This window comes from Argentina silus (assembly GCF_951799395.1).
Source record: "Argentina silus genome assembly, chromosome: 10".
Taxonomy (NCBI): Eukaryota; Metazoa; Chordata; class Actinopteri; order Argentiniformes; family Argentinidae; genus Argentina; species Argentina silus.
The window spans coordinates 22,733,809-22,752,767 of record NC_139664.1 but is presented as its reverse complement, the minus strand read 5'-3'; the positions used below and the strand labels follow the sequence as shown (position 1 = coordinate 22,752,767).

Genomic DNA, 18,959 nt, shown 5'->3' with positions numbered 1-18,959 from the left:
CTTCCCCGGAAAGGAATTATGACGTCGGCAACCGTGAGCTGCTCGCCATTAAGGTACATTTCTATAGCAAATAAAGAGAGAACATAACAATTAAGACAGGACAAAGAGGCCAAGAGTGAGGTATAATTGTAATAACTGTATAATTGTTTATAATTGTAATAACAATTATAAACATTCCACATAGAACAGGACAAAAAGGCCAAAAGTGAGTTATGAAAACCAATTATAAATGTTGCATAAGAAAACAGGTTGATGTACAGAGGGCGTAAAATGAAGAGATACCCAGATGTTGATTTATGGAGGGAGTGGTATCAAGAGGTACTTAGAAGTTGGTGCATGAAAGGAGCAGAGCCTAGAGGGAGTAGGTACCCGGAGCATAAGAACAAGAAACAGTAATAAGGAGTACGGGGGGGTGATGTAATATTAACCAATTATAAACATTCCATATAAGACAGGACAAAGAGGCCAAAAGTGAATTATGAAAAACAATTATAAATATCCCATAAGAAAACAGGTTGATGGATAGAGGGAGTAATGATTTACGGAGGGAGTGGTATCAAGAAGTTGGTGCATGAAAGGAGCAGAGCCAGGGGGTACCAAGTACCCAGAAGGATGAGGACAGGAATAATACTAATCAGTACTGGGGGTGATATTCTTTTTGATAATTACGATGGGCATACCACCAATATTGTAACAACCCGATAACTGTCTTTAGAAATGTGACGGGAAACCAAACCGTGACGAGGTATAGGAACCGGGAAAGTTTTTTAAATCTTATTTAATAATTTGCATATGAGGGATGGAACCTAAATTTGAAAAAGATTGGAAATTGTATAAACATGGTGTGCTGAGGGACAAACAACGGGATGCTTCGCGAACCACCTCAGCTTTGTTATTTGTAATAAAAGTCTCTGAAGAAACCATCAGCTCTAGTCTATGGCATTTTATTTCAAAGTATTTTAACTTAGAATTCCACGACACCGTCAAAATGGCTCTGGAAGAGTGGCGGCATTGGCTGGAGGGAGCTGATCAGCCTTTCGTGGTGTGGACCGATCACTGTAACCTCATTTACCTGCAGTCGGCCAAACAACTGAACTCACGCCAAACGAGTTGGGCTCTGTTTTTTGATAGGTTCAATTTCACTCTGACATAACACCCTGGTTCCCGCAACGTCAAGCCTGACGCCCTGTCATGACTTTACTCCGGGGAGGAAAAGCCTGCTGCGCCAGGTTCCATTTTACCACCCACCTGCTTCGTCGCCACTCTCACGTGGGAGATCGAGTCACAGGTCAGGCGTGCCCATAACCAACAACCTGACCCAGGTAACGGCCCCCCTAATTGCCTGTTTGTCCCTGACTCTATCCGCTCCCAGGTTCTTCTATGGGCTCATTCATCCCGTCTCACATGTCACCCTGGTATCCACCGGACGCTCGCCTTCCTCCACCAACGGTTTTGGTGGCTCATAATGGATGCAGACACCCGGTCCTTCATTGCCACCTGCACCGTCTGTGCCCGTAACAAGACGTCCTCCAGACCCAGCTCCTGTCTTCTCCGTCCCCTGCCTGTTCCCCGTCATCCCTGGTCCCACATAGCCTGAGACTTTGTCACCGATCTCCCCCCATTTGATGGTAAGACTACCATACTTACAGTTATCGACCATTTCTCCAAAGCTGCCCATTTCATTGCCCTACCTAAGCTTCCCTCAGCAAGGGAGACTGCCGACCTCATGGTCACCCACGTCTTCCATCTCCATGGGATCCCCTCTGACATTGTGTCTGACAGAGGCCCCCAGTTCGTCTCCCAGGTGTGGAAGGCATTCTGCAAGGCTCTGGGGGCCACTGTTAGCCTGTTCTCTGGATACCACCCACAGACCAATGGCCAATCAGAGCGGGCTAACCTGGAGATGGAGGCTGCACTTCACTGCCTCTTATCCACCAACCCGTCCAATTGGAGTTCCCAGCTGTTCTGGGTGGAGTACGCTCATAACTCACTCATCAATGCCTCCTCTGGGTTGTCCCCCTTCCTCTGCTCTCTCGGGTAGCAGCCTCCCTTGTTTCCTGCGTAGGAGGAGGACATTGCGGTTCCGTCCGTCCAGGCCCACATGCATCGCTGCCGGAGGATCTGGAGGCGTGCCCACACTGCCCTACTCCGCGCATCCACACGATCCCAGAAGCAGGCTAACCGCCACCGCACCCTGGCACCCATGTACTCCCCTGGGCAGAAGGTATGGCTTCGGGCTAAGGATCTGCCCCTCAGGGTGGAGTCCAAGAAGCTGGCTCCCCGTTTTGTTGGTCCCTATGTCATTGAGTCTATCATCAACCCCTGTGCTGTCTGTTTGAAGGTCCCTTCCTCCCTTTGTGTTCCCCCCACTTTTCATGTCTCCCAGATTAAGCCGGTCTCCTCCAGCCCTCTGTGCCCCCCCCCGGATGATTGATGACCACCCTGCCTACATGGTCCGGCGGCTGCTGGACAGGCACTGTCAGGGCCACGGTTTTCAATACCTTGTGGATTGGGAGGACCCGAGGAGCGCATGTGGGTTCCCTGCACTCATCTTCTGGACCCGGGTCTTATCCGGGATTTTCATCACTCCAACCCGAACAACCCCAGATGTGCCAGTGCCTCCCTCTCTCCTGTCTGTCTGTGTCTGTCTGTTTGTGTGTGGTGTTACGACTCAGTTGTGACTAGGGTAAAAGGGAAGTGCGTAACAGATTGAACGAACTGAAAGCAGGAATCTTGAGTGCGTTGGTGTGAAATAAAGGAGACCAGACAAGGGTGGACTGAATTCAATAGTGGTATATTGTAAATAATAACGGGGGGGGGGGGGTAGGGGCAGTGTACACACAATACAACAGACACACACAACACTACCAGCCAACAGGTGACACAGATGTTGCCAAAGGAAAGAAAGTAACACAAAAATCTAGGAGAGGCTACTAACTGTCCCTAACTAAGGATCCATAACTCAAAAGACTGCCTATCTGAATAACTAACTAAACTACTCTAACCAAGGACATCAAAATGTACATGGTTGGCAACCACCCCTTACCTAGTGTGTCTAGACAATAGTTCCACCTACGTGTGAGTGTACAGAGGCCTCTGTCTTACCTGCCCCAGGGTCTGGACCAACTACTTACACACACAATCAGAGTAGGGGAAAACAAGTGTCAATGGAGCTAACAACATGTGTCAAAAATGGCAGGAGCTCATGAAGAGAGCGACTGTCAGGGAAACACACAGCTTAAATACAAAAATGAAGGGAGTTGATTGGGGCTGGACTGGGATGGCAGGTGATTAGGATGATTGGCAGCAGGTGCAGCAATGGGAGTGGTGATGTCGTCCTATAAGGGAAGAGGGAAAACAGAACACAGACACAGACAAACCTACGTGGAACGTAACATGCGGGTGTAGCCAGGCTCCAGGTCTCTGTTCACGTCATCATCTCCACCTGCCCGATCTCCACACCTGCTGTTCATCTACTCATCATCTGGCTGTATTTAAACCCTGGCTTCCCATCCACTCATCGTCAGATCATTGTTTTGTGTTCTTACATGTTAGTCTCATTCTCTGCCTCTTAGACTTATCTGCCTGCCCTACCCCGTTTGCCATTCTCCGCTGCTGGTCCCGTTCCCTGCTTGTTCCTTATTAAATACCTTATTATTTTACATTTGTGTCCTGACTCTGTGTCCACGCCTGGGTTCATTAGATCTGACCATAACAATATGAAGTAAATGTAAAATGCATATAGTTATGACAACCCAAACATGTTGAAAGTTGAAATTAAGAGGTAAATGAATGTAATTCAGAGAAAGGATATTAATTATTTCTTTTGGCTTTGTTCTGCAAGGCCGGGTTTTTTGGTTGATTTGAGTTAATTCCCCTTGGATCCTGGATTTCGTCCCCGTCCTGCTATGCTTCTGTTGGAGGAGCTGTGCGGAGCGTGGACTGGCGAGCCATTCCCAACGTCCCTTTAATTGATTTGATCTGAGTGAAAAAAGGAGAGACACTGTGTATTGTGCCTTCTGGATTTCGGTAGGACAGATCCTTTGCATCTACACGCACTTGAACCACCGGACGGACCCTGGTCCATGGACTGAGACTAAGCAATCACAAATCTCCCGTAGCTAGTGTTGTAAATGTTTTGTCACAATGTCTGAGGATTTCTTCAATGGTAATACGGATAACTGGAAGCCCTGCCACACCCTCACATTGCATACAGAAAGTTAATGTTTTGTTTACAAATATGAATAATGGTATTTACTATACAATTACCTCTATTCAGTAAGCATTTTTGATGTTTATTATTTTGCTATTGGATAATAATAATAATAAAAAATGTTATTATTATTATTTGATAAAATGACAAAAACAGTAAATCTATTTCATTATAATTGTTGATTAAACCTATTCTCATGGCATTTCACAATATTGTTTTATTTGTAATCAATGATCCCAATTTGACAGATGCTTTGAGTGAAAATGAGCTTTGCTACAAGTGTTTTTTGTTAAGTGTTTAGAAAATTGAGCAAATACCTCTGAAATTACCATAAAACAAAAAACAAATTTAATTGACCATAACCAAAAAGTGTCTATTTATTATCCTTTAAATTCAATGTATATCGTAAATGTCTGAATGTGCCCAACCTGCATGCAGCCAGGACACATGATTCCCTTCATCACTTCAAACAGTCCACAGTCATTCAGTGTCATTCATCCTTTCCATGAGTAATAACATCCATGCATGCCGCCCTCCATCCAGAGGAGCCCTAAATGGGGTGCTTTGTGTCCCTTACACTGCAGCAGGCCCTGTACCGCCTTAGAGCAGGGGGCATGATGTCCCACACAGAAGGGTAGGGGGGCATAGTGGGATACCACCCTGATTATAGGGGGCATTGAAGTCATCTTGGTGGTTGTACAGGTCATGTGGTTTTCTGGTTACACTATCTTTTTTATGGAACCACTATCCAGATCACTGATGATTCAGTGTGGATGGGGCTACATGGCTGGGATGGGGGCCTGGGAGGGAGGGAGGGAGGGAGGCATGGGAGACCCAGCAGATGTTACACACAAACTTGACAGGCATTTTTTTTGTGACTCTGGAAAGCGTTCAAAAGCGTGATGAGTTATGATGATTCCCTCAGACTGGTGTGTTTGTGCGTGTGTGTGTGCGTGCGTGCACATCTTTCATCTTTTTACGAGGGTCGCTGCCCGAGGCGAGTGGAGTCTTTAAGCTGAGCAGCTCTGTGTGTCACTCTGCCAGCCACACTTCTACTTCACTCACTGGTGTTGCCTCTGGTGGGGGATTGTTCCCATTGACCTACCTTTGTTGTACTGTGGTGGATGTTCAGGATTAAAAGTGGCATTGAGATGGATTAGAGCCATGCTATTAAAGAGGTCCATGGGATGATAGCAGCAGTGATAGTTGTATAGTATTACACAAACAAGTCTTTCATATGCTTTTAGCTAATGAAACCCCTTTGGACGTCTGCAACCAGACTAAATCTGGATTTATCAAAACATAAACATGTTTTGGGGAATGCCACGTAATGTCTATTCTCTAAACACGAGACATGTTATTGTGTGTATGCTTCAGTCCTCTGGAGTTAGTGATGTAATTCAAATTCTACAAAATTGCAGTTATTATCATAAATTTGTTTGGAATATCAAACCAGTAAATCAAGACCCATTAACAAAGCAAAATAAAACAGCTAATTTTCTAAACTATTGTTACAAGACACTCAAAAATCATTATAATCTGAGAATTGTATTCCAAAAACTTGTATTTCAAAACATGCTCAATTACTCCTAGGTCAAAGAAAAAAGGGGACCTTCTTTTGTCATATTACATATTGTCTGTCTGTTGTGATGAAGTGAGACCAAAGGGAGATAAGACTGCTGAGATTGCATTACATACACAGTCTTCAGCACTGCCAAGTGGTTAAGATAGGAACTACTGAATATGTCAAATACCTTGGCTTCGAGACCAATGGTTGCATCTCAAACAATGACTTGTGACAGAGGCTGTTCTCAGTTGTTAGAATTCAATTCCTCGCATCCTCTCCTCCGTCCTCCACCTGCTGTCATATCAAAAAGCGTTAGAATATCGAAGGAGAACCTAGATCTTCTAGAAAGCCTCCAGAAAGCCAATAAAAGGCAGAGGACATGAGAAATCAAGTTTCTAACAATTGAGAAAGGGCCTCCCATCTCAAATAGTTTTAGGTAGGTTTGTCTTCTAGTCTTCATCTGCACTAATCTCAAAACATAGGATAGGTGAAAGCAATATGGAGGTTGTTCAATGAGAACCTGCTCTTTCACCTTTCCATTTCTTTCCGGAAAATGAAGATGAAGGAAAGGGGATGAGAGGGACTTAAGACTATTGAGATACACCCATAGGTGATACCGTAGGCTTTTTTTGCAGAATTGAAGCATATGGTTACATTGCGGAAGGTTGTTCCCTCCAATCTGCCTTCATTCACGCACAGTGGCTGGGTAGGTTTAAGCAACATGGTTCTCACTGTGCAGCTTACACCCATCCAGTCCTCTCAGATCTGTGAAGAGGAGAGAACGAGGGCAGATTGGAGGGAACAATGTTCTGGAATGGAACACGGCCCAGGTGGACAACATTGCAGTTGCCAACAAATCTCACATCAGCTGGATGTAGCAAATCAGCCGACGATGTGACATGCAACCATTGGCTGCTGCACGCTCAACAAGTCTACCTGGAATGCCTGGAAGACTCAACTGTGACCATCATTGTTTTACTCTACATGGTCAAAAGAAAACACTTTAACATGTATTCCATATACATTTTGTCAGTACAGTATCTGAAGAACATCAACCCTTTGTATTCTGCCCTTCAGAAATCTAGATTCTCCGCATAACAGTGCAACGTTACTTTGGTTTGACTGATTAAACTTGACTAATACTAATACACTCACGAATACATTTGTGATTGAGTGAGTGGTGAAGCCTGTTCTCCAGTCTAAGTAAGTTAGTAATCTTTTTTAAAGTCAGTGTGCTGTTATTAGCTTGTGTATTTTGCTGTGGCTATACTGCCTTAAGCTCAGGAACCTAGTTTCTACTGGAAGCCAGCTGTTTGAAGCCTATTGTTGTGATTTGCTGTCAATCTCCAGTGGGAAGGCCTGACACTATCCTGCAAGGCATTTAACCCCTGCTCACCTTGGACCAGGACTAATACATTTGGACTAATACATCATTCCCCTAGACTCTCTGGTCAAGGGGGAGGAACAGGACTCCTCATCTCGCCTAAGTGGTCACATAATGTCTTTCCCCTGTCACACCTGTCCATATCCACCTTCGAATTCCATGCTGTTTCTGTCACTTCCCCTGTCAAACTTCACATTGTTGTTACCGTATCGTCCACCAGGTCAGCTTGGCCACTTCTTAGACGAGAGGAAATGGAGAAAAACTAGCCTCCCTGATGACCTAGAACCTTATCTCTCTCTCCTCCTCAACTACACCTCTGCATCAGCTGCTAAAGTTTCTTACTACCATTACAAAATTCAATTCTCTGCCTCTGACCCAAGGAAACTGTTCTCCACATTTTCCTCACTTGACCCGTCTGCTGTCCATAACTACAGACTGGTATCCCTTCTCTCCTTCTTATCTAAAACCCTTGAACGTGTTCTCTAACCAACTGTCTCACTACCTCCTTCAGAACAACCTCCCTGACCCTCACCAATCCGGCTTTAAGGCTGGGCACTCTACTGAGACTGCTCTCCTTGCTGTCACGGAGGCCCTCCACTCTGCTCGAGCTTCCTCTCCTCTGTTCTCATTCTTCTGGACCTGTCCACTGCATTCGACACAGTAAACCACCTGATCCTTCTCTCCACCCTCTCAGAATTGGGCATCTCTGGCTCTGCACTCTCCTGGTTTGCATCAGACCTGGCCGATCGCTATTACCAGGTGACGTGGAGAGGATCGCTGTCCTCTCCATGAGCCCTCACCACTGGGGTCCCCCAGGGCTCTGTACTAGGGCCCTTACTGTTCTCCCTCTATACCAAATCTCTTGGCTCTGTAATTTCCTCACATGGTTTCTCCTACCACAGTTACGCAAATGACACTCAGCCCACCACCTCAAGCTCAACTTCAACAATACTGAGCTGCTCTTCCTCCCAGGGAAAGCCTGCCCTCTCCAAAACTTCTCCATCACAGTAGAGAACTCTACTGTGACTTCCTCCCATACAGCCAAGAACCTTGGGGTGATCCTTGACAACCACTTATCCTATGTGGCGAACATCACAGTGGTAGCAGATCGGCTCCCGGTAGCAGATCGCATCAGATTCAAGACCCTGGTGCCCGCCTACCGGGCGGCAAAGGGAACAGCCACTCCCTACTTGCAAGCAATGGTCAGCCCCCAAACCCCTGCCCGATCACTCCGCCTAACCTCTACGTGGATGCAGCAGCCGCACTACTCGGTCACAGCTTTTCACTGTCCTGGCGCTCCGCTGGTGGAACGAGCTTCCCACTAGAATAGAGTCACTACCAATCTTCTGCCGTCGATTGAAGACCCATCTCTTCAGGCTACATCTTAACTGTCCCTCCTAAAAAGCTCTTCACCCCCCTGTACAAGTTTCTCTCCTGTTTAAAAAAAAAAAAAAGAAAAAAAGATTTTTTTCTTCTAGTATTGTGACTGCCGATGGCCCCTTTGGATTGATTACTTTCTTATGATGACTGATGGATAGATGAGTCACTTACAACAAATACATTTGTTTAAGTAAGTCGCTTTGGATAAAGGCGTCTGCTAAATACCATAAATGTAATGTAAATGGAAGACAGGAGTGTCAGACAGCTGTTCTTTTTGTTTTCTTTGAAAACAAAGCTATAGACAGCAGCTTTACCTCACTCGTAATTCAATAATATCACAGATGTTGGTTCACAGAATTCAATTCTTTTTTTTATTTAAAAACACTCTTCAGAAATGACAGCACAAACTCAAAACACTACTTTCTCAACAGCAGAGGACAAAAAAAGTAAAACCATATTGAGAGTCAGAATCTTTACATCCTGACCTGTGCTTTGTGTTTATTAGAAAAAAAAATACAGCGATATTGCAAGTTTAAAAAGACAAAAAAGCCAATACTACACCGAAAAGAAAGATGAAACAAGATCTATTTACATATTGTCATACAAAACAAGTTTAAAATTCTTGCTTGGTAAAACCATAACACAAACCCAAATGAAAAAAAACCCTGCAAAACAACATTATTTCATTGGATTTGACAGAAAGTGTAGTTAGAACTGAGTTGGATTCAGGAGAGATTTGATGATGACCAACTGCTTTTCTAGATATGGTCAGAACCTTCTGAGAGATTGGGTCCACCTGAGCTTCAACAATGTCCACAAACTGGTCCAAAATAAACTCAGCGTAGCCTTAAAATTATTGTCTTCAAACCTTGTACCTCCTGGGGGTTAACTTGAGGGGTAAAAGATACCTGAAAACTACAAAAGTCATCTGAGCCACAGGACAATACGTATAGAAAATAATCTTACAAATCTGCTGTTTTTGATGGTGTAATAAAAAGCGAATCAATGACAACATGATTGGAAAAAAGGTATTGCATCCTGTCCTAAAACACAAGTACTGGGATAGAAAACTGCAACCCCTAACAAGACAACACAGATACATGGTTGCAGATTTGAAGGACAGATTGGAAAAGAGGGCAACCAGAAGTTATGCCATCTGCCCGGATCACTGTTAACATTACTTTGTTGGCCACTCGTCTACAAAGAAACCTTACTACAAGCCAACCACACATGAATAGGGATTTTCTCTTGACAACTAAGGTCAAAGGGTGTCACAAGGGTGGCAAACATCTAGACAGGGTCTACGCTTTCACCTAGCTTGATGGGTGCTTTACAATAGGTATTTTTAAAGGGTGAACATGGTATAGGAAACGTAACCACATCCGACACACTTGTAAAAACTTGCCACTACATGCAACCAAAACATTGCTCCAAGTGTTAATAATCACCGAAATGGACATAAAGAGACACCCACATCCACACTTCCGTTGTACATTTTGGAACGATCTAAAAACAAAAACCTTGCTATCCTTTTTTGTATGTAACATGTACAAAAAATGAATTCTAGTGATATCTATCGTATCGTATACAACGAAGAAAAGAAAAAACAGACTTCCCAAAATAATTTCCTGTTTCTGTTGTTCTATAGCTTAGTTCTGGATCCCCCACTCTGTGGCAGGGTGGTTGAGGAGGGAGAGGTGGGGGGGCTAGTTATCATCATCTTCACACTCTGTGGCAAGGTGGTGGAGGAGGCAGAGGTGGAGGGGCTAGTCATCATCTTCGTCATCATCATCTCCCTCATCCTCTGGGTCCCTCTTTCGCTTCTCTCCCTGGACTGCTGCTCCGTCCTCATCTGTGGCACAGACACATTCATGTCCACATTTAAGACAATAAAATAAAAGTCGCACACTTCCCCTTACTCATCTATACCAACTGTGTTAGAGACTGCAGGGGTTCCCAAAACCAAGCACAGGTTACCATGAGACATGAATGAGGGCTTGTTTGGACAGCAACAGATGACAGATCATTTTGGGATATGCATACAACCCTCTCCTCAAATAGAGTAGTGGAGGTGTGGCTCAGGGTATATGGTCTGTCAAAGGTAGAGATTGTGAACATTGTCCTCCTGTCTAGCACCATAGGAAAGATGTTTTGAGCCAATAGTTGTCTGAACACGCTCTGAGAGTCCAGCAGCATTCCTTGGTCTCTGTTAAGGCATGTGACCCATAGGTTTGTTTGTAAACTGAGCGGTGGTGGATCATGGCAGGTAAAACTGCCACTGAGTTATTTGAGCTCTGTGGTAACTGCCCCATAATTTTTGGTATTGATGGCTGTTATAAAAAAAATAAAAAACAACTCTGCAGGAGTTTACTTTACTACCCCATGGTTAGCAAACATGTTATGTGTCACGGTGGGAAGTACCCTACTTGAAGCAAATCAAAACCTCAATTCTGGCAAATTAATCTGAAGTGGTCAATCAAGACTATAATACCAGGAAGCAGAGTAGCAAGAAAACATTTGAGTGCCTCAAAACATAAAAAGTGTAAATATTTACCTCCTTCCTCCTCTTCCTCTTCAACATAGTCATCATCGTCTTCCTCATCCTGGGTCAAAAGAGTGGATTTCAATCAAGAGAACACGTTACCCAACTATACGCACTAAACGGTGCAAGGGATACGCAACGAACATGCATTGACAGGTAACTGCATGCTTTGGCTGTATTTGAAAATAGCCTCCTCTAGTTCATTATCATAAGTTAACACACCCAATAAGACAATGGACAAAAAAAAAAACTTTGAGGTTCCGCAGACACTTCAAAAGATTAAGCGGAGTCCAATGGAAGAAATCTCCATTAAATGCTTTTCATCTAAGAGTTGGCATGTGTGTGTCTGGGAAACTTGCTCCTTATGATACTTCTAGAATCTTAACTGGGCAACGTGATGGAGGGCTGATTACCTGAATCCCTTCCTTCATCAGATAGGACAGACCGACCTCTTCACCCTCAGACCCCTCGTCATCATCCTCATCATCGTCGTCATCATCATCATCATCGTCCCCATCTCCTGTGGGGCCGGCTGCGTTTTCGTCATCATCTGTGGACAAGAATCACAGGATAGTTGTTTTACCACAATACTTGTGTAGTGAGGATGACCTTTGATTTATTCTTACAGGTCACAAAAAGTTCTCTAAGGCAACACCATGAACTGCTGACACAAACACTTGTAATTAATAACAAATCTTTGGTAATAAATGGTAACTAAGAGTTAACTAACCACTTGCACATGTTGTTACAACTTTCTCACCGGTGTACTTGTTTTAGCCTTGTCCAAAAACAACCCAGAGCCCCCTTTGGAGTATGTGGATTTCAAGGGACCGAATAGGTAGAAGCAATATGGAGATGGCTCTACCTTGCCTTCTAAAGGTCATTATTTATTTGATTGATTATTTGAACCAGAGTCCTTTAAAAAATGTGAAGGTTGCGTTTGGATTCTCTATTGCACTGTTTTTCAACCTTTTTTTAGCCACGGCACATCTCATCAAGTTGCAACGCAAATTTCCTACTGATGCGTATCTTTCCCAAAACATGACTTTCGATGTCTGTAGACATGTCATCAATACGCCTGGCAATTGTGTTATCTGAGAGCGGGACTTTAGCTGTGTCTTTAACCGCGTCAGGGCCGAGCATCTCGTTGACAATGGCTTTGCAGGCAGGTAGTATTAATGTCTCTGCCACAGAGTGACTTTTTTGATTTAGCTACGAGTTCAGTAACTAGGTAACTAGCTTTGAGGGCTTTCTCATTTACCTTTGTGGTTTTTCCTCATAAAAGTTGCCTGTTTCTCTGTGTTTTCACGCAGGCGAACAAAATAGTCCATCGGCTTGTTTTGAAGCGACGGGTGTTTCGTTTGGAGATGGCGTTTAAGCTTGCTTGGCACCATGGCGCTGTTGGACAGCTTCTCGCCACACACCAAGCATAACGGAGTCGGTGTCGTCTCATCCCCGGTGAAAGTAAATCCGAACGAAAGATAGCTTTCGCTGTATTGCCTCAAGCTCACCGTCTTTGCTTTCTTTTTACCACCACTCATACTAGGGCCTTTACCTGGGTCAGAATCTTGTCCAGGGCCCAGTTCGGAGTTTGCATTTTTCCTTTTTAAAAACTTCTCCACCACTGTCACCACGACCTGTCGCATGCGTCACTAATTCTCGTCTCTAAGAAGGAACGAGGCAATTACCTACCTGCTGCCACCCGGACGAATATTACATTACTCTGCCAGTCACTATATTACAGCACAGACACTCGACAATGGCATATTATTTGCAGATAATTATTAATAAATGTTAATTAAAAAAAAGTGAAATTGGATAATTTCTCACGGCACACCCAACGATCTCTCACGGCACACTAGTGTGCCGCGGCACAGCGGTTGGGAAACGCTGCTCTATTGATCAAACTTTCCTTCATCGCTGCCTTTGGTGAAGTGGAAGTTTGACTGCAGACATACATTCACCGGCCATTTTATTAGGTACACCTTGCTAGTACTGGATTGGACCCCCTTTTGCCTTCAGAACTGCCTTAATTCTTTGTGACAGATTCAACAAGGTGCTGGAAACATTCCTCAGAGATGTTAGTCCATATTGACATGATAGCATCACGCAGTTGCTGCAGATTTGTCGGCTGCACATCCATGATGTGAATCTCCCGTTCCACCACATCCCAAAGGTGCTCTATTGGATTGAGATCTGGTGACGATGGAGGCCATTGGAGTACAGTGAACTCATTGTCATGTTCAAGAAACCAGTTTGAGATGATTTGAGCTTTGTGACATGGCGCGTTATCCTGCTGGAAGTAGCCATCAGAAGATGGGTACACTGTGGTCATAAAGGGATGGACATGGTCAGCAACAATACTCAGGTAGGCTGTGGCGTTTAAACAATGCTCAATTGGTACTAAGGGGCCCAAAGTGTGCCAAGAAAATATCCCCCACACCATTACACCACCAGCCTGAACCGTTGATGCAAGGCAGGATGGATCCATGCTTTCATGTTGTTTACTCCAAATTCTGACCCTACCATCTGAATGTCGCAGCAGAAATCGAGACTCATCAGGCCAGGCAACGTTTTTCCAATCTTCTATTGTCCAATTTTGGTGAGCCAGTGCAAATTGTAGCCTCAGATTCCTGTTCGTAGCTGACAGGAATGGCACCCGGTGTGGTCTTCTGCTGCTGTAGCCCATCTGCTTCAAGGTTCGACATGTTGTGCGTTCAGAGATGGTCTTTTGCATACCTTGGTTGTAACTAGGGGTTATTTCAGTTACTGTTGCCTCTCCATCATCTCGAACCAGTCTGGCCATTCTCCTCTGACATCAACAAGCCATTTTCGTCCAGAGAACTGCCGCTCACTGGATATTTTCTCTTTTTCAGACCATTCTCTGTAAACCCTAGACATGGTTGTGCGTGAAAATCCCAGTAGATCAGCAGTTTCTGAAATACTCAGACCAGCCCGTCTGGCACCAACAACCATGCCACATTCAAAAGTCACTTAAATCACCTTTCCTCCCCATTCTGATGCTCAGTTTGAACTTCAGCAGGTCGCCTTGACCATGTCTACATGCCTAAATGCATTGAGTTGCTGCCATGTGATTGGCTGATTAGATATTTGCGTTAACAAGCAGTTGAACAAGTGTACCTAATAAAGTGGCCGGTAGGAGAGAGAGAGTGTGTGTGTGTGTGTGTGTGTGTGTGTATGTATATATATATATATATATATATATATATATATATATATATATCTCACTCCCCAGAGCACACAGCATGAATGACCATCCACAAACATCCACCCCGTAATCTCTGCTGACGCCAGACTGACCGCATTTCATGTTGAAACTTCATAGCCTCATTAGTTCCCTCCCAGCCGTTTCCTTGTCTTACCATCGTCTGCCTCCGAGTCGGGGACCTCGTTGTCCTCCTGGTCGTACCCATCCAGGTAGGTGACCTGAGGCAGCAGCTCAAACAGGCTCTCGCGGTACTCCTCCAGGGTGGTGACCTCACAGCTGTACAGGTCCAGACTCTTCAGGTTCTTCAAGTTTTGCTGCAACAACAATGGAGTATTGTTTAGAATGACCAATGACCTGATCAAAATCAGTGACCAGAAATGGATTGAATCTACTTGCGTACAATGGCCATGAGCTGGGATCTCTAAATACTTCAATGTATTTATATTTTCCTCATGAGATCACTGTGCAGGACAGCTGCACATTCAGAAGCATTTCACAGAAGGGCAGTAGAGTTACAGTATTAGTCATGACACTCATATAAGACGAGTCAGATTGCCACAACATTTCCGGTGACCCACAAAGTAATTTTCATTAGAATACAGGTTTCACTATAATACGCTCCCTTTCCATAACTGGTGAGCTCACAGCTTGATGGTAAAAAAAGAGAACATTATTTCCAACATGTTGTCAGGTGGCAACTGTTGGACAACAATTTATTGCCCTTCCATTATTTTTGGGCCACAATGTCCACTTGTAGAGAATGGATTAACACTTCATTTAAAGCATACAGTTATAATGTGTTACAACTCAGGCATGGGTGATGCCTTATGATGTATTTTTGTTCCATCATAACATGTCACGTCTGTCAATGAAGCACTTTGTTTTAACTGAAGGAAATGTTCAGGATCATTATGATAGGAGGCAGTCATTAAAGGGATAGTTTATTATTTTACACCTTATATTCAGATGGTTCCTCGCATCGAACGTAGTCCATTGGCTCAGAGAAACCGTAATCCATAGTTTAGTAACTTCTAAGTCAGAGTCTGACCATGGATTAGTTTCTACTGGCCCGTACACTACTTCCAAGGTAAGTAACCATCTGACTAAAAGTGGTAAAATCGTGAACTATCCCTATATTTCTTATGATAAGTCTCACAATGCAATACTAATAGGTGACAACTGTATGCATTTTAACTGTATGCTTCAAGTAATCTGTGATGGGCTCACAATGCTGGACAATCAGACTGAGGTCAAGCAGTATTTTGTCCACAAGTACCGAGTATGGTTCTGTTAATATGTCCGCTACCAGAGCCTCCACAAGTACTGAGTATGGTTCTTTTAGTAGGTCCATTACCAGAGCCTCCACGGTGCTGAGCTCCTTGATCTTGTTGCCACTCAGGTTGAGGTACGTCAGATTGGGACACTTCTCTGCCAGCGTGTCCAGACCTCCGGAGATGCTGTTATCACTAATCTCCAGCTGGGGAGAAGGAGAAAGACATGCCACATACCAAAGAGGACCACCATGCACGGTAACTTTGTTTTGTGTTATATTGCATCAATAAATGGGTGATCCCCATATCACCCAAAGAAAGAACTTGGAGCAGAAAGCCAGTTTGTTGGGTGCACATCATGAAGATAATCAGCTGTGAGCCAGTGTGGTTAAGAAACCTTTTGAATAGCCACTAGAGAATCTTTACAGATGAGGGTGCATAGCCCCATGTCGAACCAAGATGTAGCCAGAAAACACTAGGACAGGATGAAGGAGGCTCATCGTTCTTTAGCTTAAAACCAATTAAGTTGAACATATTGATGCTCCTGACCTAAAGAACACAGCTTCCTCTTAAATCTTTAATGATGCACTGTATGTTATCACATATCCACATTTTCAAGTTTAATTCAGTGTTAAAGGAGCAGGATGTACATTTTCTGCTTTGCTGCTCTCCTAGCCACACTGAACTGAAAATGTGGCGAAAACAACCAAACATGAAAATGCCATGTTTTTTCCAGTGCTCGACCTTAGCCCTCAACATGCCCTAGAGAATATTGCATATACTGTATACAGTCTAGGCCATGCAACCATCTATGCATTTTGCGCACACCTTTTGAAACCCCTCTAACCCAGCGGATGGCGGTGGAGGTGCTCACCTTGCGTAGTTTGGGCAGCGAGGGCAGCTTGGCCAGGGAGGTGAGGCCCACGTTCACCATGCTGAGCAGCTCCAGCTCCTTGTAGTCATCTGACAGCCCCTCCACCTCTCCATCACTGGACCGGCAGTTGTCTACCACAAGCTCAGCCACCTGAGGACCAACATGTTTCATTAAACTGAAGAATGACTATATGTAAATATATACATAACATTGTGGGCAGACCATTTTGGCTTTGGATACGCCATGATTCACAGATGACTTACATTTTGATGAAGTACAATTCATGATGATAAAAGGTAGCATAACAATGTGTTTCGTAGCCTTTCACAACAACAGGTCACCAACAAAATGTAAACAATGGAGCAACCATTTTTGCATTAACATAGCACCTGATTTAACACTGAATAATTGTTTACAATGAGTACCCGGCCTATGACAACAAATAATACAGTAATATTTATAATAAAGAATAGAACAATTATTCTACTCGCATTAAAGAGGTAATCTGGGATTCAAACAACAAAACGGTCTCCCTGCCACTTCTTTCTTTTCAATTTCATAGAAGGATGCATGAACTGACCATCAATGAGATCAAAATGAGAAATGTAACCATATTTGAAGCTATACGGTGTTTACAATTTCAACGTTTACAAACAATGGAGTAACAAGTTTTATTTTACTATGCTTATATTTTCGGCTCTGGTGGGGTTAGATAGTTGAACTAAGCATGAACTCATGAGGCATTTAGAAGTTACATTCTGCAAGAATCAATGGGTAAATCATACATTTAATGGTCCAAAAATGGATGTACCAATTACAGATTGCCCATTTAAGGAATTCAGAAGGTAATCAAGGGGTACATTTCATTAATTGAAAATTGCTGAGTGGCTTTAATGTTGAAGAATATTACAGAGATCTTTCATTTCACCACCAGATGATCATCGCAGGGCCGCGTAATGACAACATCCCACCTCTGAGCGAAGTGCCTGATTGGCTGCTGTGGCTACAGTGACGCGAGATCTCCGAGGTAGACACACACACACTATGGACTATGTCGCTGGGTACAGAGTGGCCAATGTAGATATGATGTTGCTATACAGTAGCATAATATCGTTGGCGGGATTTGAATTAACAGTGTGTGTAGAGTTTCGATCTATTCTATACCACAATGTAGACGATCGATCAACGCATTTAACTTCAAATGTTAGATACAGAATTTCTAGAATGCCAGAAAGAATCGACTTCTTGGGTGAAATGACACAGGGCGGCAATAAAGTAGCAACAACTGAAGACTGACCATGGAGGCTGGCTAGTTAATCGATAACCTTACACTCAGGAGACTGTAGAAATTCAGTTGAATACTCGTCGCTACACCTAGCTCGTTGTCAGATACTTTTAAACCCGCCACCAACCCTACATATGCGTAAAATTAACATCATTGTTGCATTTATTGATAACTTCTTGTGAGCGGACAGGCAAGCAGCAAGTCCAGGAATAATGAATGATAGGGTAAATACTACTCTACACTAGTATGTTAGCCAGAGACTTATTCCCCAATCAACACATCGCCATGATGTGGGCTGGGAAGACTGGTTCACTAACCCACAGTGGTGCTACATGAAGACTTAACTCCATTACTGGTTCACTAACAGTGGTGCTACATGAAGGCCAACTCCATTACTGGTTCACTAACATGAAGACCAACTCCATTACTGGTTCGCTAACGTGAAGACTAACTCCATTACTGGGTCACTAACCCAGTGGTACTACATGAAGCTACCGAGCTACGATGCCCTTGCACCACAAGTGTTCGCCATTATATGATATCACTGTTCAGTCAAGAAAGGACCCATTTCTATAGCTTCTACATTCCGGTAACCACCCATGTGATTCACCAAAACCACTCATCCCGTTAGCCTGCTAGCTAATCGTATAGCATTAAGCATCGTCATTTCGCATCCATGGTCAAGTCTGCATCCTTCACGAAATGCCTTTAGAAATTAATAAATAAACACGTAATTGTATACCTCGGCCGCTGTCCTGTTCCTCAACTCTAAACTGATCCTCTTCTTCATCTCCATTTTCAGGACAAAAGAAAGTACAAAAATCAAGGAAAAATAGAGGAAAACTTAAAATAAAAAGCCGAAAACCCAGACGGTCTCTCACGCCAACCTTGTTCCGTCAATGGCTGCTAGGTGATAACTAAACCTCCATGTTACCTCGTACCCAACCCCCTTGGTAGGACACCGCCCCCTATACATGAATATTCACTCTTTTTACATCCAAGTATTTTATTGGTCAGATATTGCGCCATTCAACAAAGTCCGCCCTAATCAACATACTATGCCTACGTCGTCGTTGCTATTGGTCAGGATTGCGCGGCTATTAAAGAAAGGTCATCCAATGAGGTGGGTCATACCCCACTTTTAAACTTAGCGTACACCCCCCCTTTGTTCTCATTGGCGCCATTATGAAGGATGGACTGTTGAGATAAGACAA

At 43.8% G+C, this 18,959-nt stretch overlaps 1 protein-coding gene across 1 annotated transcript; it reads right to left on the bottom strand.

Moving 5' to 3' along the window:
* Positions 1–8,886: 8,886 nt before the first annotated feature.
* On the bottom strand, positions 8,887–18,657 carry LOC310810394 (acidic leucine-rich nuclear phosphoprotein 32 family member E-like). Its single transcript, XM_083678137.1, has 7 exons — positions 18,488–18,657; positions 16,461–16,610; positions 15,670–15,792; positions 14,470–14,629; positions 11,500–11,636; positions 11,099–11,147; positions 8,887–10,396 (listed from the first exon to the last, which is right to left on the bottom strand). The coding sequence occupies exons 1-7, from the start codon at positions 18,539–18,541 to the stop codon at positions 10,311–10,313; spliced, it is 759 nt and encodes a 252-aa protein (XP_083534263.1). The 5' UTR covers positions 18,542–18,657; the 3' UTR covers positions 8,887–10,310.
* Positions 18,658–18,959: the final 302 nt, after the last annotated feature.

Bases quoted from the DNA above. Each gene is read 5' to 3' on its own strand.
- LOC310810394 (XM_083678137.1), bottom strand. From the start codon at position 18,541: ATGGAGATGAAGAAGAGGATCAGTTTAGAGTTGAGGAACAGGACAGCG. The intron at 16,611-18,487 runs GTATACAATTAC...GTTGGTCCTCAG, and splicing joins GGAACAGGACAGCGGCCGAG to GTGGCTGAGCTTGTGGTAGA. The intron at 11,637-14,469 runs GTAAGACAAGGA...TCTTGTCCACAG, and splicing joins CGACTCGGAGGCAGACGATG to ATGATGACGAAAACGCAGCC.